Genomic DNA, 25,793 nt, shown 5'->3' with positions numbered 1-25,793 from the left:
AGTATATGAAGGCAGGGATTTCTGCCCATTTTATTCACCTAAGGTATGTCTGTAGCACCAAGATCAATGGATACTGGTTAAATAGATGAATGATCACCATTCTATTGAATGAAGTTAGATTTCTTTTCTACTTCTCTGACTGAACTGTTATTCACTTTACTTAAGAAAATAACTGTCACTTGCAAGATCAATAACTATACTATAATATTTCAACTTATATTATTCCTCTGAAAATCTCTCGAAAAGTCACAAAAGATGGGCAACAGCTCACATTTAGAAGAAAAGCAAGCACAGTCTGTTAAAATAAAACTCTTCAGCTTTACGTTTCATACACTTAATTTATATATGTAATGTTCAGAACAGCAGTTTTCATCGTGGAGAGTCCCAAAACCAATGGAGTTAAACTTATCTTCACAATACTACTAGGACACTGTTTGCCTTTTTCATTGTGTTGGCTGCATATGCACTAAGGGTACAAAAGCAACACTATGTGAAAGTGCTGATGCCTTTGCCTCAATCAGGTACTAGTAGTCATTCTATCTTCACTGCCATGGACCTACAAATAAAAAAAATGCCATTTCCCATAAAAATGTCCTTGATGAAGTAGTAAACACTATTTTTATCTAACTCAACCCTTGAGCCACATCTTTTCAATATTCTGTGTGATGAATGAGGAATGTACATAAAGGACTTCTGTTACACAATGAAGTATGGTTATCTCAAGAAAGAGCATCTAATAATTGGAGTTGTGAGCTAACTGCTTTTTTGTGGAATACAATTTTTTCTTGAAAGAATTAACGACAGACCATGGTTATTCAGACTTAGGTTAGTTGGCAGACATTGTTTTTCAACCAGTTCTGTCTCTTCAAAGAAAACAACCAAGTTGTTTCCAATGATAAAACTTGAGTTTTCAAACAAAAATTGAAAAGTTCGGAAATTTGTATCTGCTACCATGATCCCAACATTATAGCCTCCCAATATTTAAAGAATTTTCTGATATGATTAGCTATGATAATAACCAATATGATGCTTTGATATTGTATAAGATGTGTCAAAATTTGGAAGATAAGCATAGTTCAGTGAATTTAGTGAACTTTCCAAATGACCAGTACGTAAGTATGTTACAAAATCATGCATGAGTAAAAGACCAATGTACTTTAGAATAAATAGAAGCACACAAAGTTCACTGACAAGTTTTTGGATTTCATTTTGTAACTACCTTTGAGACACCACCATTTGTTGAGTTTTGGTGTAGTATCAGAGAAGTTATCTGGAAAGGCTATTAAAGTATTTCCTTTCCCAAACACATTTTTATGTGATTTTTCTTCACATAATTCAGCCAAAAGAACAAACTGCAAAAGAATGATGTGGAAGTACTACATGTAAGAATCCAGCTGCCTTAAGGCAGACATTAAGGGAATGCCACACTTCTCAGAAAATTTCTTCTGGATATGTTATTTTTAAAAAATGTTATGCTAATTGTAATGGATTTACCATTACTATTTTAAAACATATGCTTATAAATTTTTAATATAATGCCAAGGGATATAGCCAACACTATCAAGTTCTTAGAGATTCTCCTATTTTTAAATGTAGAGAGCACCTCAGACCAAAAAGTTTGAGAACTGCTATTTTACAGTTTAAAAGGCAACTTTCCATACATCATCTCCATTTATCCTTCTTAAAAATAACTTGGTTACCTATTCTTTCACCCCTCAACAGGAAAAATTCCAAATGCCATTAATGGGTTAACTTACCTTGCATTCACAATGTTTCCTGCATTCAACTCCACCATCTCTTCAAAACCAATTGCAAATATATCAGTTGGCTTACTCCTTTTATCTACAATTAAGCATCAAAAATACTCTTAAATGTAGCCTTAGTTAACATCCAGTACAACAAGATTTTATAGAAATCTTTTTCTTTGAGACAAGTCTTTGGCTGGCCTTGAACTCTGGATCTGCTTGCCTCAGTCTTGTAAGTGCTGGGATTAGAAACTACCCCAGCTGCTCACTTTTGTGTTTTGAGATTAATCAAATTCATATTAAAGGTTAAAAACTCATGAGTGAGAGAACACTACTCTAAATTTAATTTTAAAATGTCTTAAAATTTCCTTATTTAAGATTGTTATTCTTACATGTCCCCAAATCAGGAATCATTTTGAAAGAGTTCTTGCTAAAGTTTGGACTGTGGACAGCATGGGCAGCACATAATCAAGCCACTTCTCAAAAATGGAGAGGTGAAAGAATTATTCAGAAAAGGCACAAAGAATAAAGTGACTGGGAAACTCTCAAATTGGAGATTAACAGTTGGGAAGCATTTGTCACATTCAAATTTGAAAACCTTGAGTTTGATTTTTTTTTTTTTTTCACTATTTCCAGGAAGGAAGAAATCCAAGAAAATGAGAAAAGACGCAGGGGTTAAGACACATCACTTGTCTTCAGCTATCAGCCCTTTCATAACTGACAAGGACTAAAAAAGAAAAGAATAAGCACCCCAGGGGTACTTTATGGGCCCAAGTATTCAGAAATAATAATTCAAAAATTAGCTAGAATAAGCCTATAAATACTATGAACTACCTTCAGAAACAAAAAAATATTTATTGACTGTCATCATGTGCAAAGCTCAAACCTGCCCTATATTATCTCGTTGATTTATTACACAAACACTTGATAAACATCTTCCTCCCTTTTATTTACAGACAGAAAACTGAAGCTTTAGAAAATCTAAGTAACTTGCTCAAGTTCACACACAGAATGCAGCATGACACAAACTCTGGAGCCAAACCACCTGAGTTCAAATCTCAACGTTGCCACTATTAGCTGTATGAGCAGGTTATTTTCCTTTCTGTGTCTCACATTCCTCATCTATAAAACTGTAGTAATGGTGTCAATGTAATAGGTCTGCTGTAAGGATTAAATGCATAGATGTAAAGCACTTAGAACTGCAGTGTTAGCTGTTACTACTCCTCTTACCACTACCACTACTACTACTTCTCTATTAAGTCCATTTGGATTAATGTAAGTAAATGGGCACATTTTAATAAAAAAAATCGTGGCAATCACAGGGATTAAGATGTGGTTAATTAAAAAATAACTTAAAAACCCAGAAATTTGCATTTCATTATTTCTTATATGGATCACTTTCATATATAATATGGGTAATTATATACTTTTTTTTTTTGGTGGTGGTGGTAGAGGGGTTTGAACTCAGGAATTCAGGCATGCTGGCAGGTGCTCTATCACTTGAGCCACACCTCTAGTCCTTATATACTATTTATAAAAAAATTAAAGTTAATTTTTTAAGAGAAAGGTCTTAAATTCCAAGATTCTAATAAAAATCAGCTAATGCTTGACTCTGGTTATTAATAGGTTGATGGCAAGTACCTAAATTGAACAACAGTCAAGTTTTTGCAAAGATAAACCAGGACCATTAAGTTATAAAGTGCCAAAAATATCACAAGTTTTCTGAGTGCTCATGACCCACCCTTAAAAACGGGACATACGAGGCTTGAGAAGTAAAATTCCAATGCCAATTACAAAATAATCTTGGTTCATGTACATGTATATATATATATATTTTTTTTTTGTGGGACTGGAGTTTGAACTCAGGGCTTCACATTTGCAAAGCAGGCACTTTACTGCTTGGGCCACATCTCTAGTCCTTATGCACATTAAAAATAATAAAAACAGAGTAGTTTTTCTTGTACGTGTAGCTGCTTTCAAAGATATTTACATATGGATCCCTATTTCCTGAGAATTAACTATCAAAGAAAAAGATTTTTTAATTTATCATTATGAAGTAGAAAACAAAGCTAGAAATAAAAAAGGTAGTATTTTAATAGATTTGATCTATGAAAATGTTGGCTTTCAAATTCATAAAAGAAGCCTAAGTTTCTTTTATAAATGAATGCAAATAATGAAGTGCCGCACTGACAGTCAGGATTTTAAGTAAACCCACATTATAAAAAACCAACCTTGAAACTCCTGGATGCCAGCTAACTTGGGTGCATCAAGAAGCCAGTCAGTGAGTGTCTGATTCTTAAAAGCTATGCTGCGAAACTGCTTCCCACCATTCACATTCCAGGTTCCAACACATACTCGAATTTTCTTGGGCTTTGAATACTTGTAGAAGTTCTCACACATGTTCTTTAATACTTTTGAAGATGCTAACCAAAAACAAGACACAACAGATTTTAGTTGCATTAAACCATTTATAAAAATTGACTTTCAAAACCGAGAGGATGCTCGGAAAATACCATAATCATCCCAAGCACAAAGAAGCCACATGCACAGGCATAAGGGAAAGATCAGCCTTGAGTGCAAAGCCCAGCCTGAGGCAACTACCCAACACACTAAAAAAAAATCAATGAAATTAAATAATAGCCAATGTAAAACTTCTTACAAAATAATTACAGTAATGCAAAACATGCAAAACAAATAGTCCTGTCTTAATGAAATAGTACACTATTTTTAATGAACAAAACTTGAGAACACTTTAAGGAATATAGCAACTAACCTCTCATACCACTTTTATTAAGAGGCTGGTAAAGCTATAAATTTTATTTCTCCCCAAGCAAAAATAGGATTCCCACTACTGACAGGTAGCTTGATGAATAATGGATCTCTGATGAAAATACGTATTATGGAAGATGAGATTCTGAAAATGCATGCTTCACATCTCACTACTCAGAATAGAAGGCAAGTCTTTAAAAATGGTGTACAGGGCCCTAAATAACATATCTTATTTTTTTGCCCCCATCTTCTATCCTCCCCTGTTCACTCACTGCTTGGCCTCCCTGCTTTTTCAAAAAGATAGCAGGCCTGCTCTTACCACAAGGCTTTGTACTGGCCTATACTATTCCCTTACCCCCTTCAGATTCTTTCAGTGACCCTTCCCTGACCACCTTATTTAAAATGGCACTTTGCCTCTAGCTTCCACTACCCCCCTCTTATTTTTTCTATAGCATATATCATATTTACAAACTAGATATGGGCTGAGTATCTCTAACCCAAAATCTGAAAATGTGAAATCCAAAAATTTTTGAGTGCCAACATGATGCTCAAAAAGTTTAGGATTTGAAGCAGTCTGAATGCCAGACTTTCAAATAGAGATTCTGAACTGGTAAAATCAATGTGCATATTCCAAAATCCAAAATGCTCTGAAATCTGACTTATCCCATAATTATCTTCCTTCACGAGAAATGGAAGCTCTTTGAGAGCAGAAATGTTGGTCTTTATTGCTAGTAACAAACAGTACCTGGTGCAAATAAGTGTTTACTTCATAACTGCTAAATAAATTAATGTTCAACCCATTTTGAATTATCAGACTCTCTTCTGCCTTTTTTTTTTTTGGGAGGGGGAGGTCTGTTACCTTTCTTTTCCCCTTCTAAATCACACATTAATTTGGTTAAATTCTCGGTATTTAAAAGTGGATACAACTTTAATGGGAATTCAAACCAAAAACAGAATTTGTACTTAACTGGCAACTAATTTGGTAAGAGAAAAAAGAAATCAAAAGTACTTTCACCGTTTGTCATATTATATGGTATTATTGTTTTATAACACAAACAGGAGTCTCCTGAGGATATGGAAATGAAAAAGGTAACTATCACCTTAGCATAATGAATACAGTTTTGATTTGTAGACCCCTGAAGGAACTGATGATTTGGATGCTAACCATATTCTCCCCACTGCTCCCATGAGTAGATGTGCAGACTTCTCACTTTCTTACTATTTGAATACTTGTAGAGGTGACTGGGTGATAATAAAAGCAGATTTGTTCTAGCCTGTTCATATGGTTAATTGAAAGCTGAATGTACCTACATAAAAACCATTCTCTATTACTATGACTTATTACTGGTCTTTATAATTAAAGTCATTGCCATTTGTACTACTGTGGAAACAGATTTTATGATCCATTCAATGTCAAGACACAAGTTCTAATTACACAGCTTAAGACAGTCTGCAAGACAATAATAAGCAGTGCAAACAAAAGCAGCTTACCATGTTGTTTAATTAATAAAGTCTAATCAGCTTTTAAATAAACAAAAAGGTAAAAAATACAATCTAGTTTATTCTTAACTGGTTTGCACTTTGAAGTGCTTGAAGATATAATGAGCCTGTGCTCACAAAACAGAAGTTCACATCTAAATACCATATAATTTCAGAAAATGGTGTTCATTACCTAATTCAAAAACACAGTGAAATAACCAACATCTTCTCAAAATATACAGAATAGTGTGGCTAGTGGAGTGGCTCAAATGGTAGACCACCTACCTCTCTACCAAGTGTGAAGTTCAAACCCCAGTACCACCAAAAACTAAAGATTCAGAGTAGTAACTATGCAAAACAATTGTAAGTGACACCAAATTTTAAGAAGAAAAAAATGTCATTTTTTTCTGCTACATTTCTGTCAAGAGTTTTGCCTTTGCTCTATTTGTCTAGACGTCTTTAAAGCAGGCCCACAAACCTTGCCCAGAAAATGAAGACACGAGAGTCCCATGAATCAATAATCAAGAAAAGTAATAGCTGTCTTATACCCTAAATTCTTGACTTTGTTAGCAATACTGGCACTGTGTATAATTAAAAAGATTTCAGATCATAATTTAGTGTAGGTTTGTAGCTATTGAAAATTTGTCATACACAATGTAAGAGAATGAGACAATGCATTCTCAAACACTCCATGTGCAAGATACTCTTGAGTAGTGATAAACAGCACAGATAGTATACTGAAGTTAATCCAAAAAATCACATTTGAGGTTTTTCCAATAGCATATTAAGAGTAAGGTGTAACACTACTAATGTCTGCTCAAAGAAATATAAGAGTGATATTAAAACTAGCTAAATTATCTTTAATTAGAATTAAGCCTTTAATGCAGGAAGACAAAGAACATTGCATATTTCCTTCTAAATGAAATACTTAATTTTTTCAAACTCAAAATGTATTTCTCAGGTTAAAATGAAACTCAAATTTACCCTGTTGGATTTTTAGGACAAAGTGAGAAAGTTTCAAATTATATCTCTTTGTGTACAATATCAGCTTCAGAAAAAATAAAGAAAAAGTTGCTTTTATTTATATTTAATTTTCTATACTGTACCTGACTGTAATGTCTGTTCAGAAACTATGGATGCATCAAGAAGAAAAGAAAGAGTCATTAGTAAAACAACAAGTTACAGTCAAAATCTAGAGTGTTATGATAAAACATTCTGAGATGGCCTTACTTTTTCAAGTCAATTTGATGACTTGATTTTTTTTTCTGAAGGCTACAGGACACCAAATATTATAAATAAGTGACAATAACTTATACAGGCCCTCTATAGCTAAGGAAATCCTACAGTGACTGAGCGACATCACTTCACAATCAAAATTTCTTCTGAAACTCTTTCAGCAGCTCTTGTGGGTGTGCATGTGTGCACACATATTTGAGTAAGTATGAAGACTTAAGAGGCTGAAGAATACTGAAGATATGGAAGGTACTGCCCAAATATATCTTTTAATATTTTTTCTGAGACTCACCAGTTGATACGTACCATCAGTTCAAGACATATGCATTCTAAAAACATCACTGCACTATACAAAATCATTCAAATTCCCATAGCCATGGGAATTATGGGAAAAACAGGGTTGGGTCATCACAAAAACTTCAACAGTGACACATCAAAGAAGACAAGAACTTAATAAAAACAGTAGCACAGTATCATGCATGTTTAATAATTGTGAAATGGATGAATACTACAATAGTAAGGCACTTTACCTTGAAAACAATATGAACCTGGCTAGTAGAAATGGGCATCAGAAGGGTACAATTGTGAATGATGGCAGAAGGGTTACTGGAAAATTGGTGGGAAGTTAAATACCAGACTGGACAGGTATAGTTTATAGCACATGGTGAACTGGGGTAGGTGAGACATCTAAGGTGACAGATAGCATTTTATATACTTGTATCCATCTTGGTTCTATCGGGTACAGTTTTCTGCATTTACCTAATGTTGTTTGCCAGAGAAATCAACCATAAACTGATACAATATTGGCATGATACTCAAGTCATTCCCTAATAAACCAATCACGTTGGAATACACTCCCAGTCTCAAAAAGTCTCCATAGCACAACTGGCTGTCCTTTTCTTTGTTGGTTGTTGTTTTTTTTTTTGAGACAGGGCCTTGCTATGTAGCCCAAGCCAGCCTCAAACTCATGATCCTCCTGCCAAAGCTTCCCAGGTGCTGAGATTACAGACACGCACCATCAAGTCCAGTTGACTGAACTTTTTAAAGGCATGTTACATATTATAAAATATGCAGGAAAACTAAAACCCTGATGCTCAAGTTTGTGAGTTACTTAGGTTCTTGGCTTCTCTTCTTTCCTTTGACTACTTAATTTCAACTGCTGCTTATTAATGCCTCCACATCAAAGTACACACAGGTGGAAAGAGGTGGCAAAACATAAGTAAGTCCAGCCTTTACACTTTTGGAAGCCAGGAAGAAAGCCTGAAGTTGCAAGTACTAGCTAAGATTTTTAATTTTTTTCTTTGAGTTTGAGGAGGTTCCAGTACCCCAGCCTTTCATATATCCCTGAGGAGCTAGCTGTAATTAACTGTCTTCAGAGAACCATGTGAAATTCTGAAAGAGTCCATGATCACTTATTTGATCAAGTAATACCGAAGCAGACATTTCTCGATCAGAAACAATTTTATTCCAGGGAGCAATGGAAGATTTGGTTTGGGGCTAACAGAAAAAAATTTTTACAGTGCTATAAAATTATAATAGAAAAAAAGTGGAACCAATGAAATCTAATTTTTTCCAATTACAACTCAATAAAGCTGGGAGGGGGAAAAAAGGAAGTCTAATCTATTAAGTTTACAATGAATGCCGAGTTTTCCCAAAATACTACTTTTTGTGTTCATATGCATAAGAAGTTCAAATTCTTTTGATTTTAATAAAAGACATACAATGAAAAATAAAAAGCTATCTTGAAAGCCATGTAGTTATGTCAAATATTAAAACTGGTAATGGCAGTTAGTGTCCAATAATAAGCACTATTTTAAGTTATTATGATTCAACACTCAAACAATAACAGAAATTAAGACCACATTACAGAAACTTTTGGGGTGAGGATTAGAAAAATAACCAATACAGGTATAGTTTTTGCAATAAGGCACTTTTAGTATAACTGGATTATTGAATGCTCTAAGTGCTTGCTGAATATTCTATGAAATCCTGCCTTCTATAAAGTTGTAAACAAACAACCCCTTGATCATAATCTATAAAATATGCATTACTTATTAAAAAAAGTATCTAGTTTATGGTCAAATAATATCACTGATAGTAAAAACATTTTTAAAGAGAAAAGCTTTCTTTGGAGCACAGAATTTTTAAAAATCACCTGTACAGAAATTCCTTCTAAAAGTATTTTAATCAATGACAATCCAAAATTCATTTACATATAAGTTTACATTTATTTTTTTGTACTTTTAGAAGGACTATAAATAAAACAAAGTGATTATGCATACCACGCAAGCTTCCAGTAGTTAAAAGTGCCCGAGCTTTGTCAGCTAAATCACTATTTAGAGTATTTCCCAGAAGCAAAACATCAATGGCCTCTTGCTTGGAGCTGTCAAAAAAGTTGTTCTGAATTGTTCTGGTGACAGAACGAGCACCATCTTTTAACTTTCCAGCCTGTTGAGGAAGAAAAGAGCATGGACTTTCATTCTAAGTATGGTTGATTTTACTTAGTAGGTATTTTGCAACTTTTAGTTTTTTTTATATGCCGTTAGTATAAAAAAAGGAACGTATAATCACATTGCAAGGCCTCAAGATGTCCCTGTTTCCTTTATTTTTTTGGATACCAGTTGTGCACAAAGAAATGAAAAGCTAAGTGCCAAAACTGCATTCAATGAGATCTGGAGCAGTGAGTATTTAAACTTTTTTAGTATCAAGGAAATAAACAGCAATGTACTTATCCTTTCTGTATCATAACTTTTAAACTAGGAGATAGGATAGGGGGACAGTCAGGGGAAATAAAGGATGACATACTGAACTTATATGCACATAGAAAAACTTCAAATTATTTTTATAGTAAGAAAAAATAAAACAGAAATTTCTCCCAATGTTAGTTAAAATTAAAACTGAACCTAAAGTTAAAGGCCTAATTTAAAGAGAAATTTATAATTTCAGTTCATAAATACTATGTGCAAACTTTAGTTCATATGTTTAAGTCATTTGTGGCTTACACAAATATAAATAAAAATGAGATTTATTCCTACAGTGAGAAAATTGGGTGTAATCTTTAATGAACATACATATTTCGGTTAGGCCTATCACAAAGAAGATTTAGCTTGATCTTATAGATTTTGGCTGCAAAAAAAGAAACATACTTGATTTTTAGAAATAACTTTAGCTTGTGATATGTAATATTTATCCCTTAGAAAGTTAACAGTAATTAGAAACTTCTCAGAAGGTCAGTTTTCTTAAGTGCCACTAAATGAATGCCACTATATTTGACCCACTATTAAAACATTATTTCCTACCATATGACAACATACAAAATGACATTATTGAAAAAACACTCACCATTCACATTACCAGGCAATTAATCAAAAGGAACCCAGAGAAAGGAAAAGAAAGAGCAGTTCAGATGTTAGATTTTAGCTCAATTCAGACTAGTATACTTAATATATAAAGATTTCACATCTACATATTATGTTAAAGATAAAAGACTACTGAAAATATATGTAGCCACTGTACATATATTGCTATAGTCATGCCAGAAACAAAAAGGCAGAAGAATATAAGAGTATTTTAAGCAATAGTTGTGGAGAATCAGCTTTTCATAGCAAGAATTATATTCTTTATTTAAAAGGAACAAATAAAAACCTAGCTACTTTAGATTTTCAAAAGCAGGCCACATTTTAGAAGTAAATACATGTAAAAGTCAAAACGAGTTGACTTCTGAGTGCCTTTGGCACTCTACGGTAAGGCCAATACCTCTGGGTAGAGAGATGGCATTTTATGAGATGCAGAAGAACAGGTAAGTCTGGAAATTAAAAGAAAACTTGGAGATGACAAATGGTCTCTAAGAATTTCAGTTGATATATTAGAGCAGCTGAATGAGAACTAAAAAGTGGTAAATGTTCTCATTTCTATTCCTGAAATAACTTGGGGAACTTAAGAAACTTAGGATGTTAATAAATTTAAGTGAGGCCAGGATTCCTTAAAAAGTTAAACGGTAATTTAAGTAAATGAAGTAATGAAAAATATCCCAACTATAGCTCCAAAATTTCAAAACAAGGGCTAAATACTAAAGGGGAAGGCAGTTCACAGATACCAGCAATTAAAAAGAAATGAAGAGACTCAAAAATACATTAAGACATATCTTCTACTTCTTTTCCATTTTTTTTGGCAGTTTGAAGTCAGGGCTACATGCTTGCTAGGCAGGCACTCTGCCCCTGAGCCCTGCCCCCAGCCCTTAAGCTCTGGTTATTTTGGAAACAGGGTCTCACTGTTTGCCCAGGCCAGCCTGGACCCTGATCCTCCAGATCGCAGCCTTCTATATCATTAGGATTACAAGCATGAGCCACTGGCACCTGCCCTGTGGTACACTTTGATAGCCTCTTTTTCAAGATTAAATAAGTGAAAGGATAAAAACTCAACAATCAAAAAACAAAAATAAAACAAACCCAAACAATTAATGTTGGGCTCATTGTAGGTACTATAAAAATTATTGACGATTTTTCCATCCAGACACACATACACACTTTGTGAAGTACAGCTGACAGAAAGCCAAATGTGCTAATTATGTACACTTTATCAGAGCTATAGTAAAGAAAAATCCTATTATAAAGAATGCAAAAAGTAAAACAGATACACAACAGAAAAGCATGAGAAGTAAACAATATATACACTGCATTAGCGGATCATCTCTAAGTGACAAACTATGTCAGCTATAACCACCCCTTATGCCTAAGGAAGTGTCATTAGTACCATTACTGAAAGAAATATTAGAAGACAAAAAGGCATAATAAAACTGAATTCTATAATAGGTATTTATTTACTTTAAATATCCATGTTTAAAAGCTTTCTTAAGAAAGGACAAAGACAATCTTTAGTAATATTAGGACAGATCTGGACCTACCTTAGCCTTCCCTTCAAGAGCTCCAGTTCCTGCATATATCTTACTGATCGAATCACCGTTCACAGACCACATGGACCGAAAAACTTCTTGAAAGCGAGTCACCAACTGAGGTTTTTCAGCTAAGCCGAGAGCTTCCAACTGTTTAGCTAGCATCTAAAATAGCAAAATAAGGACTTTAAAGAAATAGGGTAATATATTAATTAAGACTTTTAAGAACTATTAGAATCAGACTGAAAATTTATAGTTCTAGGACAACGTGGGACTAGACTCCAAAAACATTAACCGGTTTCCTGGGCTGTGCTATTTCCCAACATTTCAATTTTTAAAGTAAATACCCCATCAATGAAAACTACAAGTAATTTAATATTCCCTTGTATCATTAATAAGAACTTCTTTCTAATTATATGATAAAATTCATCTTAAACTGTCCTTATAATTTAGACTAGTTTATATTGCTCACCTAAAGAATCTAATCAATCAGCAGCATGCATTAGAACAGAGAAAAATATTTACCTAGTTTACTTAAATAGATGGAAACAAATTAGTTTAATTTTTGCATTTGGTTCTGTAAGTTTGGGTAATGAAGGTCAAGCAATTATGGAAAAATGGAGAGCTGTTTTTATGTTGTCATAAAAATAAAATAAGCCCTATCTCTGAATAAAGTCGTAAGAGCTGTTTATGTATAAAAACATGCTAATGCATGCGAGATTCAAAGACACTCGGGGTACCACAATTCTGCCTGAACTCAGGTAATAAAGTGCTCAACAAAGTTGCTGATCTTCACTTTGGATGAATTCTAGTCTTGAACTCTGGTAGAATCAGAGCATACAAACCCTTATACAGTCTGTTTCTCTTACCTGGAATTCAATCATATTCTATGCCTAGAATTTTTACTTAACGACTTCCTTATCTGTTAAATATGGTGATTTTCTATAATTACAGAAGAATCAAAAACTAAAACAACATAAAAATCCTAAATAGATTAATTTTAATACCTAGAGACATAACAGAACTGTTCTTTTGTTTTGTTTTGGTGGTACTGGAGTTTGAACTCAGGTGCTTTACTATTGGATCCATGCTTTTAAGCCCTCAGAGTTGTTGTCAGAATAGAAAACAAAAAGAAATAAGCCCCCAGGCCCTCTTTTATTATTTAAAGTGTTCCCTCTTCCCTGGAGTAGGCAATAAGGATCTTACCTTACTACTAATTTGCTTATGCATACCTCAGCAGTAATTTTTGTAACAAGCCAACCAAATGGATAGGGAATATTCTTATATCTAACTTCCAATAGTGGACAGTCAGCTAAGGCAGATCCTGAAACGAACACCTGCTATCTTTTAACCAAGAGTTCCAAATATTTCAATAAGCTTTTGTTGAATCTGTGTAAATGTATTCAGCCACTTGAAACAGACCTGAGGCATATGATAAACTCCACCTAAACGATCAACATTCCTTTTTTTACTTTTCATCTGTCACATTTTCTAAATAAATTTTGATTTTTTTCAAAAAATCAAAGGAGTAAAATTTAGTTACATAAAAAAACACATTTCTACAGCAGAGAATTTTACATATTGTACTGTCACTTCTGAGATAGAAAGAAGCCCAGCGGCAGAGTAACTAATCAATACTCTGGCCAAATCACTAACTAGAGAAAAAAGGATAGTTACTCTGTATTCCTGTTTTTACAATATTTGAGAACTATGCTAAGTTCTTAAGAGATCAAATGAAGACACACCACAGCTTTATGATCCTAACTTGTGTAACAGAAGACACAGGAAAGCTAAGTATTGCTACATGGTTTATTCAATAGTTGAGATTATGTCTGATTTAGACCAAACTTGATGGTTAAATGGTAAAGAAAAAAAAACCTCTTAACCAAGATCTTACAGGAAGCTGAATCTCAGTCATTTTCACTCTCACTATGCATTTTCATCTGATCCTAGTTGATGTGGTTATTGATTTTTAAAATGCCAAACAAACTGGATTGAGCCACTAAAATGTCAAAAGTATAATCCTAAAGGAATGTCCATGTGAAAATAGACTATCCTAACATAAAATCTTAAAAAGACAACCCAGAAAATAAAGAGGTGTGTGTGTGTATGTATTTTAAAGACAGGCAAAAGCAGCTAATATTGGAATAGTATAAACACCAGCTTTTAAAAAGGTGAGTTGAGGAATAATAACTAAAAGGAAGTGGCTAGACAGCTATCTCCAGACAGAACATGAAGAACAGATAAAGGAACATTGAAATCAAAAAGAATTTTGGCCAAAAAAAAAGGACAAGAAATAAAAATTGCCTTTAATGAAGTATATCTTCATTTGTATTTTCTGAAAAGTAACTAATGAGAAACAGAAGTATTACCAAAGCACTCAGAGGCAAATGGTTCAAGGCATACACATTTTAATTAATTTTTTACCTCTAAGCCTAGGAACGCCTGCACACTATTTGTTCTATCAAGGCAATCCAAGCAGTTAGTCCGAACGGTACCACTCTGGCATCTGTAACAATTTCAATAAAGTTATTTGGTTAGTTTACACAAAAATAAAGCTAAAGCAAATAAAGATAGTTGAGGTGATTAGAATGCAGCACCACTTTCCCTCTGTAACTTTTTATTATCACAATTCTCAAGCATGTAACAAAGACAAAAGTATCATATTGTACCCACTACCTAGATTCTACATCTGCTAACATTTCACTATGTGTTCTGTATCACACACTTATTTTAAATTGGGCCATAGTTAGGAGCTAAATACACATTCAGGCTTATAATTCTACAGTCCTTTGCACATAGCAGACAAGTACTGTTGGAATGGATATTTAAAAACCTATTTCTATTGACTGCCCAGTAAAACTGCTATAGCATTGATAGAAAATAAAATACACAAGCTAGCTATCCTTATCTCAAACTAGCAAAAAATGCCACATTTCTCTTATTATCTTTTATGTTTTTTCTTCTATAAAATTGGAGAATAGGAGGGTGGAACAGGTTCTGTCGGGGGTGGGGAGGGTGGGAGGAGTGTTGGCACGGTTGGGAGGTGGGAGGTGGTGGGGAAAGGGTTGGGAGAGTGACTATAGTGCAAATAATGTATACAACATGTATGTAACTGCAAAAATGACACCTGTAGAAACTGGTCCAGGAATCAGGGGAGGAGGGATGAGAGCAGTAGAGGGAGTGAATTCAAGTATGATATAGTTGATACATTGTAAGAACCTTTGTAAATGCTACAATGTACCCTTACCCAGCATAACATAATAAAAAAAAATTGAGTTTTGTTCACAAAAGTTTGCTTCAACCTGTATTCTGAACTTAAACCTTACAATTTACTTTTTTCCTGTTTTATATGCAAAAACTAAAGATCTAATATTGTACAAAGGAAAGCAGTATGTAATGCCTTTTACTTCTATGTGCATTTAATAGTCTTTACTGGGGTCAGGAAAAGTTAAAACATCCGTATGAAAGAGAAGTGGGATGGTTTCATAGATAATAGCATGAGGGTTGGAGCCAGATGAATTTAAGCTCTAATACTTCCTAGGTATGCGACCTGGAGTAGATTACATCCCATGCCTCAATTTTCTTAAATGTAAGCGAGCACAGTAATAGAACCTGTCTCTATCGTTATTATTACTGATAAAAGTAAAGATTACGTATACTGCTGGTCCAAAATAGATACTGAAATAGCTTATTAATCTTGCTGAATTCTGTAAGAAAAACCACCCTAAAATCAAGTATAAACACATTTTACAGTTATAAAACTCAATATAAAAAAGGAAATTTAAGAGTTCAGTGTTAGAAATGACTTTTAAGTTATAGCAAAGTTCCAATTTAAAGAATAGAAAACTAGAACTATCAAACCTTTGAACTTCACTTCCATTGAAATAAAAAAATCCATAATCTAGAAACTTCTGGACTTGAGGTTTAAGAATACTATGTAACTTTTCTGCCTTTCCTCCTTTAACCATTTGATGATAGTCAAAATTCACCATGTGGATATCAGAAGCATGCTCAGAAGCTTTCAAATGACTCTGAAAGTAGAAAAGCAAATATTCATCTAAATGCAACAAAATATGATCTTATCAATGTAATGTTATAACTGAAAACTTACATTTTAAAGTAATGCCTCAACAAAGTCCCTTGAAATTTTACTAATTCCACAAAAGCTTTCAATGACATTAGAGGTAAAATGGAAAATTACTTGCTGATACATAGTGACATCTATTTTCTAATACCTCATATACTATCGCTGAGAGACTAAGTGACATAATTAACATATAGGAACCTAAATATTTTGGTCTGGTTTGGAAATGAAATGTTATTTCTGATCACCAGTATTTTATTTTTAAAACACAACTTCAGAAGTTGTGTTTTAGTTTTTCCCCAAACTAAAGTATCTTATTTTTTTAAACACAAAGCCTATCACACATTGAAAGTTTCAATTTTATGCCTTCATTAAATACATACATATACTTCTAAGTTTACCATTTAAATGTCATTCTTTAAAGTTTAATCTATTTATTAACAACATTTGTTTCACAAGATTAAAAAAATAGCTAAACACTTAAGTTACTTTTAAACTTATGAGACTGAACTTCAGGAAATGCTTTCTAGCCATTTCAACTAAGTTATATAACAAACACCATAATTTATACTGATCCATTACTGATTCAATAAGTATTTTTTAAAGTATTTTTTAGAAGAAAGTCTTAAGTTTTCCAGTTCTCTTTCATTAACATAGGAAGGCCTGGTCTTACATGCACATGAATGGCATTATTTACCATTTTATAGGTTTAAAACAATGACTGGATTCTAGGAAGTAAGCAAGGCAATGAAGGAAGGTAACTGCCTCATTTTTTTTTTTTTTTTTTTTTTTTTGGGCAGCATTAGAGTTTGAACTCAGGGCCTTGTGCTTTTAGGCAGGTGCTCTACTGTTTGTCAAGTCTCTAGCCTGTTAACTGCCTCATATTTCTCTACTATGACAGGTGAACATTTCGGGGGGAAGGAGGGTATTTTTTTGCTTCTCCCCAAACTAAATAAGCAGGTTAGAATGCAGTGTCAAGTACTTTGAATGCTTTCTATAATTTCAGTTTCAGCAGCAGCAGCCTAGCCTGTTTCCTAATTTTAAGCCTCCAAGAGTTAAAGATGCCAACAAGTACCTAACCTTTTTCTAGGAAACAATACTTCCTGGGAGAATCTGATCATTTTATTGATTTTTAATACCATTCTAGGTGACCATGGGCCAGATGAGAAGAAAAAATGACCATACTCACTTGGAAAGCCTTGCTTAGCATATGTTCACCTTCCTTAGAGCCAAGCAAATTTACTATTATTTGTTTACCATATAAATTCTTAAGTGTTCTAAAATGCCTATGACAAAAGAAAACAAGATGTCAAATTAAGCTTTATTTTTTTCAATAAGCAGAATCATTAAACAACCTAGGCAGCAGTATTTTAAACTCATATAATTGGCCCAATTGGTACAAGTCCACTCTATATGTCCTCAAAACTTTGAATTTATGAAAATTCAGGTAATACAACTTCCTCTGACTCAAGAACACTGAGACTCCAATCTATTTTGGAGCTCCCGAGTCATCTGGCTCCTTTCACACTGAGTTTGGCACCAAAGGCGGCCCTGTGCTTGGCAAGACACAAAGTGAGGGCAGAGGGGGCTTCTCTCCCACATGAAGTCATCACATACTCTAGGAGTATTCAGAGGGACCTCCTTACTAGCTCTAGCCTTTGAAAAATAGGCCCTAAATATGAGGTTGTTTTCTCTCCAGCTTCCAACCATTTCATAGGCTATACAGTAGCCTTCTCATCTACGGTTTCACTTTCTACAGTTTCAGTTACTTGAGGTCAATCACGGTCCAAAAATATTATTATTTGTCTTGACTCTTATGAGAAAGAGGCCACATTTATATAACTTTTATTATAGCATATTGTTATAATAGTCCTGTTTTGTTATTCAATCTTACAATCTCTTACTGTGCCTAATTTACTTTAACATAGCAATGTATGTTTAAAGTGCCTAGTAAACCTTAACACAGCAATGCATGTTAAGAAAAACATATATGTATATATATGAAGGGGGTCTTAGATCCCATGAGGATAAGAGGGGACTACTGTATATAGCAATGCCATACAAAGTAAATATAAAATGAGCCTCATCTATAATTTTAAATTCAAGAAGAGACCTTAAAGCAAAAGGAAATTAAGTATATTTTATTTAACTCAACACACCTAAAATGTCATTTCACATGTAATTAATACAAAATATTGAGACATTTTATATTCCTTCATTTTTTTTTTTTTGCAATAAGCCTTTGAAATCCAGTGTACCCCTTGATACTTACACCCTGTTTCAACTTACCTAGTCACATTTCAAGTGCTCAGTAGCTATATATGGCTAGTGGATATTATAGTGAACAAGAGGAGAGGAACTTTTAAGGCCAAGATATCAAGACCCTTCCAACACTACTACCCGTAGAAGTCTAACACTAGGTGTTCATGGTCTTCCAATTGAATTAGCAATTAGAAGGAATTTTATTTAAAGCCAAAAAAAAGTTGAAATGCATCAGTAAATATAATCTGACTGTTGGCAATAACAAAACTTACAGCACTATGTAAAAATGGCCAATTTTACCTATCAAAAGCAGGTGCATTGGCTTCAAATCCCCTTGACATACGGACACGATGAGATCCCACCTTAAGATAAGAAAAATCCACTTAATCATACCAATGAAACAACATGTAGACAAAACAAAAACCAGTGCTTGAAACATGTAACAATTAATTTGCTAAATGCAAAGCAAATATAATTGATTTTCATTCATGATAATTTTAAAAAAATGTTCTAAGGGCTTTCCTTCACCTTTTACTTAGAAAGCAATCTCTTTAAAAAGAACTGTAAGGCATACGAGGTGGTACATTATCTGTAATTCCAGCACTAGGAAGTGGAGGCAGGAGGATCTTATGTTTGAGGAAGTCTAAGCTACATACTGAGATCCTGTCTCAAAACAAACAACAGCATTAAGGTACACCATTAGGAAATAATTGTAAAGTAACAGTAATTTTTTTGATGAAAGAGATTTTTGAGTACTTTCATATATATTACCTTGTTTTAAGACCAAAATACATGCTCTATGTAAGTTAATTTTAATAAGAAATTAGATCTTAGATATAAATAACTAATTCAAAAAAAAGATTCAGATGTGATCTTTGTCTCCTGACCTAAATTTCTACTTTGCTAAGAAGCCTACCCTATAATGTTCCTGTGTCTTTTTCCCTACCATGCTGAATACTCTAGTCACCTCTTTCCTCACCAAAAGCTCAAATGACTTAAAAATAACATTCCTTCCTGGAAAAACACACTCACTAAGTGAACCTCACAGCCATACAATATAGTAATAGCACATTTTGCAGAATTATATATTTTGCGTTAACTGAAATAAAAAAGATGGGAAAGATCTACCTAGTATGTATTGTTATATAAGTTTTCTTTTCTCATATAGGAAAGTGGCAAATAGATGAAGCAAGATTGAGAAAGAACAGATGTCGAGAAGTAACTTCACTCTTCCTTCCTTCCTTCCTCCCTCACTTTCTTTCCTTTTTCTCTTTCTCTCTCTCCCCTCCCCTCCTCTCTCTCTACTCTCCCTTTTTTGGCAGTACTAGGATTTGAACTCAGGGCCTCATGCTTGCTAGGCAGGCACTCTACCACTTAATTCATGCCCCCAGCCAGAACTTTTTTTTTTCTTTTATTATTCATATGTGCATACAAGGCTTGGTTCATTTCTACCCCCTGCCCCCACCCCCTCCCTTACCACCCACTCCACCCCCTCCCTCTTCCCCCCACCCCCTCAATACCCAGAAACTATTTTGCCCTTATTTCTAATTTTGTTGTAGAGAGAGTATAAGCAATAACAGGAAGGAACAAGGGTTTTTGCTGGTTGAGATAAGGATAGCTATACAGGGTATTGACTCACATTGATTTCCTATGCGTGGCTGTTACCTTCTAGGTTAATTCTTTTTGATCTAACTTTTTCTGTAGTACCTGTTCCCCTTTTCCTATTGGCCTCAGTTGCATTTAAGGTATCTGCTTTAGTTTCTCTGCATTAAGGGCAACAAATGCTAGCTAATTTTTTAGGTGTCTTACCTATCCTCACACCTCCCTTGTGTGCTCTCGCTTTTATCATGTGCTCATAGTCTAATCCCATTGTTGTGTTTGCCCTTGATCTAATGTCCGCATATGAGGGAGAACATACGATTTTTGGTCTTTTGGGCCAGGCTAACCTCACTCAGAATGATGTTCTCCAATTCCATCCATTTACCAGTGAATGATAACATTTCGTTCTTCTTCATGGCTGCATAAAATTCCATTGTGTATAGATACCACATTTTCTTAATCCATTCGTCAGTGATGGGGCATCTTGGCTGTTTCCATAACTTGGCTATTGTGAATAGTGCCGCAATAAACATGGGTGTGCAGGTGCCTCTGGAGTAACCTGTGTCACAGTCTTTTGGGTATATCCCCAAGAGTGGTATTGCTGGATCAAATGGTAGATCGATGTCTAGCTTTTTAAGTAGCCTCCAAATTTTTTTCCAGAGTGGTTGTACTAGTCTACATCCCCACCAACAGTGTAAGAGGGTTCCTTTTTCCTCGCATCCTCGCCAACACCTGTTGTTCATGGTGTTGCTGATGATGGCTATTCTAACGGGGTGAGGTGGAATCTTAGCAAGGTTTTAATTTGCATTTCCTTTACTGCTAGAGATGGTGAGCATTTTTTCATGTGTTTTTTGGCCATTTGAATTTCTTCTTTTGAGAAAGTTCTGTTTAGTTCACTTGCCCATTTCTTTCTTGGTTCATTAGTTTTGGGAGAATTTAGTTTTTTAAGGTCCCTATATATTCTGGTTATCAGTCCTTTGTCTGATGTATACTTGGCAAATATTTTCTCCCACTCTGTGGGTGTTCTCTTCAGTTTAGAGACCATTTCTTTTGATGAACACAAGCTTTTTAGCTTTATGAGGTCCCATTTATCTATGCTATCTCTTAGTTGCTGTGCTGCTAGGGTATCGTTGAGAAAGTTCTTACCTATACCTACTAACTCCAGAGTATGTCCTACTCTTTCCTGTATCAACTTTAGAGTTTGGGGTCTGATATTAAGATCCTTGATCCATTTTGAGTTAATCTTGGTATAGGGTGATATACATGGATCTAGTTTCAGTTTTTTGCAGACTGCTAACCAGTTTTCCCAGCAGTTTTTGTTGAAGAGGCTGCTATTTCTCCATCGTATATTTTTAGCTCCTCTGTCAAAGACAAGTTGGTTATAGTTGTGTGGCTTCATATCTGGGTCCTCTATTCTGTTCCACTGGTCTTCATGTCTGTTTTTGTGCCAGTACCATTCTGTTTTTATTGTTATTGCTTTGTAATATAGTTTGAAGTCAGGTATTGTGATACCTCCAGCATTGTTCTTTTGACTGAGTATTGCCTTGGCTATTCGTGGCCTCTTGTGTTTCCATATAAATTTCACAGTAGATTTTTCAATCTCTTTAATGAATGTCATTGGAATTTTGATGGGAATTGCATTAAACATGTAGATTACTTTTGGGAGTATCAACATTTTTACTATGTTGATGCCCACTATCTCCACTCCTATTCAACATAGTCCCGGAATTCCTAGCCAGAGCAATTAGGCAAGAAGAAGGAATAAAAGGAATACAAATAGGTAAAGAAACTGTCAAAATATCCCTATTTGCAGACGACATGATCCTATACCTTAAAGACCCAAAAAACTCTACTCAGAAGCTTCTAGACATCATCAATAGCTATGGCAAGGTAGCAGGATATAAAATCAACATAGAAAAATCATTAGCATTTCTATACACTAACAATGAGCAAACTGAAAAAGAATGTATGAAAACAATTCCATTTACAATAGCCTCAAACAAAATCAAATACCTAGGTGTAAACCTAACAAAAGATGTGAAAGACCTCTACAAGGAAAACTATACACTTCTGAAGAAAGAGATTGAGGAAGACTATAGAAAGTGGAGAGATCTCCCATGCTCATGGATTGGTAGAACTTCACTTTTAAACTTCTCTCTGAGGCTTTGGGATCAAAGTTCCCCAGAATTTATTCTTGTTAATCTGTGGGGGAAAAATACTTTAAATAGGGTGTAGGAAGGAGTTGCCATGTCACTCACACAGTTTGACAAAAACAAAGCAAAATGAACAGGAAATAAGCTGTAATGTGCTTATTCAGTTTCAAAACTGAAGTAACATTACTATCATTCATTAAGTATTCTCCCTCACTGTCCTGAGTCAGATAATCTAATGACTGTATTGATAACCAATGGATTCTCTTTAATTTTTATATTTTGATAAGAAATTGATTAGCCTAATCTAGACTCACATTTAGACCCACTGAATCATCTACATTCTATTTAATTTTATGGTATTTAATAGACCTCATAAAATTTTAAAATTTGAAAAATGTGTGTCCCAGAGCCTGAAGCACTTTAAAATTAAAGTCACAGAAGCTGATACTTTTTCTTTAGTACAACCTCACGTTAAACTGCGTCTAACTAGTTCAAGACCAGCACCTATTTATCTTGTATAGTACTGCAAGTGTAAGGTAGAAAAACACAAGTTATCACTTCTTTAGTTAATGCCTGTAGTTGGTTTTTCCTTCCAAACCTACTCCCAATACATATACACCTCTAGCTATATATCATAGCTATTGTTACAACATATTGGCTCAATTATGACTAGATTTTATTATTCAGTGTTAAAGGAAAACTTCTGTAATAGAAGACTGGAGATGTAGTTTAAGCACTAGAGTGCCTGTTTTGCAAGCATGAAACCAGTTACCACCACCAACACCACAAAAAAAACCCTGTCAATTGTGATAAAAACACACCAGAAAATTTTAAGGCTGCAAATAACCATAAATTTACCTATTAAAAAAGAAAAGCTGCATCAAAGGTATTTTTAAAAAATATTTATTTGGGACTGGGCATGGTGGCTCACAACTATCAGCTCAGCTATGCGGGAAGTGTAAACGGGGTATCCCTGAAGGCTCATAGGTTAAAGTACTGGTTGATGGGCTTTTGAGAGATGATTGAATTATGAGGTTTCTACCTTCCTCAAATGATTAATCCATTCACAGTTGAATGGGCTATTAGGAGGTATGGCTCTCATTTGAGGTCACTGGGCATATCTTTTTTTTAAAATACTGAAAGTGACATAGTAAAGTTTATGAATAAAGGAATACACTTTCAATAGACCAAAAGCTGGCCATCTCCAGAGAGAAAATGAGAATAAGAAAGTTCTTATCCCTGGACTCTTCCTCTCCATTTCTCTGCTTCCTGGCTTCCATTAAGCAAACAGCCTCCCTTACTACAGGCTCCTAGCCATGATACTCTCCCTCACCATGGTCCCCAAAAAACAACAGAACCAAGTAACCATGGACTGGAACCTCTGAAACCATACACCAAAACAAATCTTTCCTCCCTTAGGTTGTTTTTCTCAGGTATTTTGTCACAAAGATGAAAGGCTGACTGACGTAACTTTTAATATGTAAGTTATAATTAACATAGTAGTATGATGTCAGAGTAATACTATAAATGCAAAAGAATTTTAGAGAAAAGGAAAGATAAGTGAGGACCTACCATTTAAAATATTCTTCCTTGTGAAGCACCTTATAACAACTTTACATTACTTCAAAGGAATTCATATTGATATTTACCGTTTTCATAAAAGGCCTTAATCCCAAAACACTGCAAGTTCTCTGTAAAGCATCACTATAGCCTTTGAATCTCTCACAGCACTGACTATAAAATAATACACACTGAGAGAACTCAAGTATTAAATGAAATGATTGTTGTGGAGAAGTGGTTGGAACCCATTTAAGGACCTCAAATCTTCATTTTCAAAGTATAGGATTACTGTTAGAAACAGTAAAATGTGAAGCTGGATAAGTAAAATAAGCCAGATTGTGAGGAGATGGGTACTTAATAGATGTGACAAGCCTAATATATCAAAAGTGGAAAGAAGTGTCAGAGATCTAGCAGGAAGTATAATTTAGAGGGATGAGAGCAGTTAGAAAGCTGTGAAAATCTTCAAAGTTAGAAGCAATTATGAAGACCTTAACTAAGATGATGACAGCAATGGAAATAAAAAGACATGGAAAGTCTCAATGCCTAGGAGAATGCTGGGGCTTTGTGAGAAGGCTACCCTTGCTTGCTTAGGACTGGCTGACTCATGACCATTAGACTAAGATCCTGTAAAACCACACTTCTTGACATTGAGTGGGAGGAACACTGGTTTAAAATGCAGATTCCTGGCCCTAAGCCAAGAGATTCTGTTGCAGCTGATCTGAAGTTCAGGCCATGAATTTTCATTTTAAATTTGCTTCAGATATTTCTTTTAATTTTTGAGTTAAACAGACATAGTGCAATTAATCATGAAGAAGTAAGTCAAGGGATGAATGGCCAAGGATTCTGTCCACGACTTTCAAAGTAAGACATCTCACTAGGCAACACTATCCTTAAGGACTCCCTAAAATAAATTTGAGTCCTAAGAATACACAAGACATGTAATAACCATTTACAACCAATCTAAGTTGAAAATTTTCTTATTTGTCTTCTGTGGGATAATTTATCTTTGGATGAGGTGTTTTAATTTTAAAAAATCAATTATCGGAATTCCAAGATAGCGGCTAGAGGGAGGAAGCAGAAAGCGAGCCTCCTTAAGTGAAATCTTGGAGAGACACTGGAGACACACCTTAAAGGCAAGGCCACCAAGAAGAGGCAAAACTTTGACCCCCTCCACACCTCCAGCCTGAGCAGAGAATCTCAACTTCACGTTAAACAGAGAAACCAGGAGGGCCCCCGACCGCCAGACGCCCACACTCAGACAGCTTGGGAAAACGTGGACAAGGTGAGCTAAGCAATACGCAGTACTTCCACAGACAACCCTGGGCCAGATCAGCATAGATCCCTGGACAGATCGACCCCCACCCGGGGAAAAAGAGAAACTGAGTAATAAGCAATAACAACAAAAAAGACATGTAGCAAAGAGGGTGGGGCGCCTTGAGTGCCAGAGAGGAGGGGGAGGGGATTTCCTCCTGGAACTGTAAATAAATAAGCTGGGCCTGGCCGGAGAGGGCGGGAGTGGGGACAGGTGCCCAGCAACCAGGAGCAGGAAAGCTTCTGAGAGTGGCGGAGGGAGGAGAACTCCACAAGAGACGGGGTAAGACTCACCTCCCACATGACCTGTAAACACACTGGCCGGCAGGAGCAGCAGCACTGCCCAATAATCAGGAGCAGGAAAGCTTGTAAAAGCAGCGGTGAGAGGAAAACTCCACAGGAGAGGGGGGAAGACCCACTTCCCACATGAGCTGTAAATAAACACGCAGGCCTGAGAAAGCGGGTGCAGTGTCACCTCCCCTAGTGTGCTTGGAAAGGGGAAAGCTTGTAGCAGTGGCTCTCGGCACAGAAGAACTCTGAGTAAACAAAGTCTGTGGGGCCAGGTGAGTGCTAAGCTCAACCCAGAGATCTGCATAAATAAAGCCACCAGCAACAGCAGGCTGACCGCAGTGGGCAGGCAAGCCACAGTGGCAGACAGCCATTCACAGAACTGTCTCCAGACTCTTTTTTTTCTCTCTCCCTAC

General features: G+C 35.1%; 1 protein-coding gene across 19 annotated transcripts in view; it reads right to left on the bottom strand.

Moving 5' to 3' along the window:
* Positions 1 to 25,793, bottom strand: part of Synj1 (synaptojanin 1) — a 95,770-nt gene that overhangs the window by 33,512 nt on the left and 36,465 nt on the right. For 6 of the 19 annotated variants that reach the window (XM_074072787.1, XM_074072790.1, XM_074072795.1 and 3 more), the window contains exons 7-15: positions 18,767 to 18,828; positions 17,394 to 17,490; positions 15,982 to 16,151; positions 14,545 to 14,626; positions 12,130 to 12,282; positions 9,509 to 9,665; positions 7,100 to 7,123; positions 3,977 to 4,168; positions 1,758 to 1,842 (exon numbers count right to left, since the gene is read on the bottom strand). In XM_074072787.1, coding sequence (XP_073928888.1) covers positions 1,758 to 1,842; positions 3,977 to 4,168; positions 7,100 to 7,123; positions 9,509 to 9,665; positions 12,130 to 12,282; positions 14,545 to 14,626; positions 15,982 to 16,151; positions 17,394 to 17,490; positions 18,767 to 18,828 — 1,022 coding nt within the window. Of the gene's footprint in view, positions 1 to 1,757; positions 1,843 to 3,976; positions 4,169 to 7,099; positions 7,124 to 9,508; positions 9,675 to 12,129; positions 12,283 to 14,544; positions 14,627 to 15,981; positions 16,152 to 17,393; positions 17,491 to 18,766; positions 18,829 to 25,793 lie in introns of all 19 variants that reach the window. The other 13 variants (XM_020165703.2, XM_020165706.2, XM_074072794.1 and 10 more) reach the window with 3 other exon arrangements.

The sequence above is a fragment of the Castor canadensis genome, chromosome 5 (assembly GCF_047511655.1).
Source record: "Castor canadensis chromosome 5, mCasCan1.hap1v2, whole genome shotgun sequence".
Lineage (NCBI taxonomy): Eukaryota > Metazoa > Chordata > Mammalia > Rodentia > Castoridae > Castor > Castor canadensis.
This window is presented reverse-complemented; position numbering and strand designations above follow the sequence as displayed.